Source organism: Otolemur garnettii, unplaced genomic scaffold (genome assembly GCF_000181295.1).
Source record: "Otolemur garnettii isolate 467f Iridium unplaced genomic scaffold, OtoGar3 scaffold00077, whole genome shotgun sequence".
NCBI classification, from domain to species: domain Eukaryota; kingdom Metazoa; phylum Chordata; class Mammalia; order Primates; family Galagidae; genus Otolemur; species Otolemur garnettii.
The window spans coordinates 3450163-3456381 of NW_003852472.1; the positions used below are offsets into that span (position 1 = coordinate 3450163).

Sequence of the window (6219 nt, forward strand, 5' to 3'; positions counted from 1 at the left end):
AAAAAAAAAAAAAGAAAGAAAGAAAGAAAAAAGAAACACTTCAAGAGATGTGTCCTTGACCTTTTTAAGTCTGAGGTCTTAACACTAAAGAAAAGTTATCTTACCACTTCCCCTTGGCATCTGTCTTGAATAGGTAGTTTAGATTACATTTGAGATTAATATAATGGACCTTTACTAGTTGTTACTATATCCTACAATTTTGTTTTCTTTATCTTTTCCTTATACTCTGTCAGTTTTCATGTTATGTGATTCAGTTAATGGTCAGTTTAAATGATGGTCTGTAAGGATATTTAGGCTAAATTAGCCAACAGGGAAAGTACTTCTGTTTTAGAAATCATTGCTTAGTGAATATATTTTGTTTTATCACTTAGATACCAGCCTAAAATTACTCTTGGGAGTCCCTAAAATTTGTCTGGAAGTTTAAAAGTAGAGTTTTCATAGTATATTTTCAGAATTGAAGGCCAACTTATAAATGATACTTAATGTGTTTTCTAAAACTACATCTTCTTAGGTCAGAATCTTAATCTATTTATAGGGTCTTTGATCATTTTAGCAAGGTCTTTTGACAGGGCTTTACTCTTGTTCAGGTTAGTCTCAACTCCTCAAGCCATCTCCTGCCTTGGCCTCCCAAGGTTCTAACAGGCATCCTCAAACTACTGCCTGCGGGCCACATGCAGTCCCCCTAGGACAATTATCCGGCCTGCTGGGTGTTTTTGCCGCTGCAGCCTGTCCTGTTAGCAGCTGACTCGTCCCAGGGCCCACAGTCCAGCCCTCCAACAGTCTGAGGGACAGTGAACTGACCCCCTGTTTAAAAAGTTTGAGGACCTCTGTATAGGATTACAGGCATGAGCCACCTCACCTGGCCCATATTTGGACTTTTAAATACTATTTTAATAAACAGTGTTTTCTGTGATTCACTAGAAATCTTAGTAATGTGTTAATCAGACATTTTTAAGGAATATAAGAAGATACCAATAGGCTCAGCACCCATAGCTCAGTGAGTTGGGTGCCAGCCACATACACCAAAGCTGGTTGGTTCTAGCCGAGTCTGGGCCTGCTAAACAATAGTGACAACTGCACCCAAAAAACAGCTGAGCATTGTGGTGGGCACCTGTACTCCCAGCTACTTGGGAAGATAGGCAAGAGAATCACTTAAGCCCAAGAGTTTGAGGTTGCTGTGAGCTATGACACCATAGCACTCTACTGAGGGCAACATAGTGAGACTGTCTCAAAAAAAGAAAAAGATTCCAATAGTAGCTTTATCTTATTTGGTCCGAATGTCTCTAATTCTAACATTAAATATATTGAAAGATCACAGGACATTTGAGTAGTGAGTGACATGTCTGCAAAGAAATTATCATAGAACTGTAAGTGTCCTTAAGTAGTCTAAACTCTGTGTTTGACTGTCTCATTGCTCATTTATACACAGATTCTCTGTTGACTAAATCAACATCATCTGTTTCATAAATAATGTAGCCCCATTTCTTTCATCTTATAAAATTTGTATTTCGTAAATATTTGACATACAGTTATCCAGCTTCCCTTGTTTGTGTATACTTGAATTTTGTATAAGTATTTTCTCCCATCTAAGCTTTATTTTATCCCCCATATATATGTAATTTATATACTCATAGGTGCTTGTTTGCATTAAAACTTTTTCTTAAAAGTCTTAGTATACTTCTTGGCATTTATTTGGAAATTATTTGAGGAGAAGGGGAAATTTATAATGACATTTCAAATGAAGCAAGGCAAAGGAAAATGAGCAATATTGATTTGAGACCATTTCAAAAGAATAGGAAAATTGGAAATGTAACTTGAAAAAATATGCCCAAGATTACACTACAGAAATAATTATTGCTATTCAAAACAGATTTAATCTCCGGTTATCTTTTGAATGTTTAGAACTTAACCTTGGGGTGCCTATGACTCATTTAAGATTGTTCCTCAAGTAATGGTCATTTTCTTTTTCAAGATGATGATTATTCTCCACCTACTAAGAGACCAAAGACCAATGAGCCACCACAGCCTCCAGTTACTGAACCTGCCAATGCTGGAAAGCGAAAAGTGAGGGAGTTCAACTTCGGTAAGTGCTACGTATACTGCATTCCACTCATCTGCTTCTGAACTCTGTTACTACATTATAAAAGTTATAGTATTCTTTGCAGAAGGAAATGCTTTAAAATGTATTATTGCATAGTCTTTGGAAAGCCATGGGCATTTTGAAAGTAGCATTACACACATTGCTTAAACACAGTTTTGATTTACCAAAGAATAAATAAGACATTGTATCTTCTGATGTTGATTACAGCTAATTGACTCTAAATTAGCATTAATGACTTAGTAGTACTTTAATTCCTTCTCTTAGCTTTATGGCCTTCGTTAAGAAATATTTCACCTTGGTATTTTTTTCTTTTTTGCTCTGTATGACTATAAGCTATTGATCTGTTAACTCCCAATGGATAATGTATCCTGTTGAGGGACTAAAATATTAGTGCCGAATTATGTTTTATATTCACATTTTGAATAAATAGAACATTCAGCTTGTATCCATTTTGAAAATAGTATTTAAATATTCTACTTTGCCACAATCAGAAGTACTGGATGTAAACTAAAGTTATACACATGTTAAGTTTTTATATGTTTATATTCTTTTGTTTGTTTGTTTTTTGCTTTTTGTTTTTTTTACACAGTTTTTGGCCAAGGCTGGGTTTGAAACTGCCACCTCCTGCATATGGGGCCAGCGCCCTACTCCTTTGAGCCACAGACGCTGCTGTGTATGTTTATATTCTTTAGCATTCAGTTTCAACTATGTATCTTTTTTTTTTTTTTTTTTGAGGCAGAGTCTCACTGTGTTGCCCTCCATAGAGTGGTGTGGTGTCACAGCTCACAGTAACTTCAAACTCTTGGGCTTTAAGCAATTCTCTTGCCTCAGCCTCCTGAGTAGTTGGGACTATAGGCATCTGCCACAGTGCCCAGCTATTTTTTTGTTGCAGTTTTTTTTGTTGTTTAGCAGGCCTGGGCCGGGTTCAAACCAGCCATCCTCAGTGCATATGGCCAGAACCATAACCAATGTGCTATGGGTGCTGAGCTCTTTTTTTGTTGTTGTTTTAGACAGAGTCTCACTTCCATAGAGTGCTGTGGCATCACATCTCCTAGCAACCTCAAACTCTTGGGCTTAAGCAATTCTCTTGCTTCAGACCCCCAGGTAGCTGGGACTACAGGCACCCGCCACAATGCCTGGGTTTGGTTTTTTTTCCCCCCGGTTGTAGTAGTTATTGTTGTTTGGCAGGCCTGAACTTGATTTGAACCTGCTGGCTCTGGTGTATGTGATTGGCGCCCTAGCGACTGAGCTACAAGCGCCAAGCCCCTGTTTTTTCTTTTTTTGAGACAGAGTCTCACTCTGTTGTCCTGGATAGAGTGCTGTGAGATCAACCTAGCTCACAGCAACCGCAGACTCCTTGGCTTGGATCCTCCTGCCTCAGCCTCCCGAGTAGCTGAAACTATGAGCACCCATCATAATGCGTGGCTAATTTTTCTTTCTTTCTTTCTTTCTTTTTTTCTTTCTTTCTTTTTTTTTTTTGAGATAGTCTCTCACTTTGTTGACCCTGGTAGGGTGCTGTGGCATCACAGCTCATTGCAATCTCATACTCTTGGGCTCAAGTGATTCTCTTGCTTCAGCCTCCTGAGTAGCTGTGACTACAAGTTCCTGTCACAACACCTGCCTGTTTTTTTAGAGATGAAGTCTCGCTCTGGCTCAGGCTGGTCTTGAACTCGTGAAGTCAGGCAGTCTGCCTACCTCAGTCTCTCAGAGTGCTAAGATTACAGGTGTGAGCCACCGTCCCCAGCCAATTTTTCTAGTTTTAGTAGACAGCATCTTGTGCTTGCTCAGGCTGTTCTCGAACGTCTGATCCTGAGCTCAAGTAATCCACTTGCTTCAGCCTCCGAGAGTGCTAGGATTACAAGTATGAGCCACTGTGCCAAGCTTATATATCTTATTTTTAAGCAACTATAACATATTTTAGGAAGTTTTTACTAAATGACCCCTGGAGACCTTCTCTTTTTGTCTGTCCTTTTTTTTTTTGCCATTTTTGGCTGGGGCTAGGTTTGAACCCACCACCTCCGGCATATGGGGCTGGCACCAACTCCTTTGAGCCACAGGCACCTCCCTATTATTATTACTTTTTTTGCTTGTCTTTTGTACTGTTTGACTGGTCTTTTCTACCTTCTGCTGTTCAGAAATTAAAAAGCTAAAAAGAGGTACTAAACCTAAAAAAATAAAACTCTTATAATTTCCTATTGAGCTAAGTCTAAGAACCACAAAGAAAGAGGGAAAGTTCTTTGGAAAGTAGTAAAATTATATAGACTGAGATGGACTGTTAAAATGAATAATTTGGAAATAAGTCATTATGTATCAGGTCATCTTAAGAACATACTGGAGCACCCATATAGGGATTTATTACTGATAATTAACTCTTTCAATTTTCAGAGAAATGGAATGCTCGAATTACTGATCTACGTAAACAAGTTGAAGAATTGTTTGAAAGAAAATACGGTATGTATAAAGTAAAAAATTCTTTTAATACTTTGTTCATAATCATTTAAACAAGGGAATTGCATTTCATCTTTGGAGGGTAATGGAAACAAGTCCAGTTCTGCTAGTGCTTTATACATCTCTTCTTGTAAGGTTGTTTATGCTATCTGTCTAAATATTAGAAACAGTCTTCTTTTAAGTTTATTTTATTTGAGATAGAGTTTTACTATGTCGCCCTTGCTGGAGTGCTGTGGCCTCACAGCTCATAGCAACCTCAAACTCTTAGGCTTAAGTGATTCTCTAGCCTCAGCCTCCCAAGTAGATGGGCCTACAGGTATCTACCACAATGCCTGGCTATTTTTTGGTTGCACTTGTCACTGTTGTTTAGCAGGCTTGGGCCAGGTTTGAACCCGCAAGCTTCATGTATGTGGTCGGCACTCTACCCACTGAGCTAGGGGCGCCACCCCAGTCTTTGTTTTTTAATTACAATAAAGCTAAAGGAAAGTTTTATTTCTTTTAATTCTCAATGTTTCTTGTAAACTTTGAGCATGTGATTTGATGACTTATTTATTTATAAACTTACGACGTCCTCAGTCTTGTAAACTTTGAACATGGGATTTTTTTTTTTTTTTCATTTTTTTTGGCCCAGGGCTGGGTTTGAACCCGCCACCTCAGGCATATGGGGCCGGCACCTTACTCTTTTGAGCTACAGGCACCGCCCTTGAGCATGTGATTTTATGACTTTATTTATTTACAAACTTATTGCAAAGTCCTCTAAGTTTTGGGGATTTAACTGATTATTCTTTTAAGCTTATTCTTTTTTTCATTTCAGATTAATGTGAGGGTACAACAATTAGGTTATAATGTTTGCATTTGTTCGGTGGAGTCCGTATTATAATTAATATCTGGAACCCAAGAGTATGCCATATAACCTTATATTGTGCATTAAGTGGGAGCACACCAATCCCCATGTCTCCTCTTCTCTTTTCTCTCTCTCCTTCCCTTCCCCCCAACTTGAATTGAGTTTTGAGTTTTTCTCTTACATGGTTGTATATTAGATCATCTAGTGCAGGCTCGGTGCCTATGGCTTAAGTGGCTAAGGTGCCAGCCACATACACCTAAGGTGGTGGGTTCGAATCCAACCTGGGCCCACCAAAACAATGATGGCTGCAACCAAAAAATAGCCGGGTGTTGTGGCGGGCACCTCTGGGTGGTCCCAGCTACTTGAGAGGCTGAGGCTGGAGACTCGCTTGAGCCCAGGAATTGGAGGTTGCTGTGAGCCATGATGCCACGGTACTCTACCCAGGGGGACAGCTTGAGGCTCTGTCTCAAAAAAAAGATCATCTAGTGCAGTGGTTCTCAACCTTCCTAATGCCACAGCCCTTTAATACACTTCCTGTGGGTCTCGGCCCACAAGTTGAGAACCCTTCATATAGTGGCTTCATATTAGTATTAAGTACATTGGATACTTGCTTTTCCATTCTTATGATACTTTACTGAGAAGAATGAGTTTTGACTCCATCAAGGTTAATACAAAAGATGTAAAGTCCCTGTTTTTTTCTTTCTTTCTTTCTTTCTTTTTTTTTTTTGTTGAGACAGAGCCTCAAGCTGTCCCCCTGGGTAGAGTGCTGTGGCATCACAGCTCACAGCAACCTCCAACTCCTGGGCTCTAGCGAGTCTCCTGCCTC

General features: G+C 39.3%; 1 protein-coding gene across 1 annotated transcript in view; it reads left to right on the forward strand.

Annotated features, from left to right (window-relative positions):
* The window catches only part of LOC100966998 (general transcription factor II-I), a 96294-nt gene that overhangs the window by 42179 nt on the left and 47896 nt on the right, over window positions 1-6219 (forward strand). Inside the window, exons 10-11 of the mRNA XM_012807874.2 lie at window positions 1973-2083; window positions 4487-4552. Of these exons, the coding sequence (XP_012663328.2) occupies window positions 1973-2083; window positions 4487-4552 (177 nt within the window). The remainder of the gene's footprint in view (window positions 1-1972; window positions 2084-4486; window positions 4553-6219) is intronic.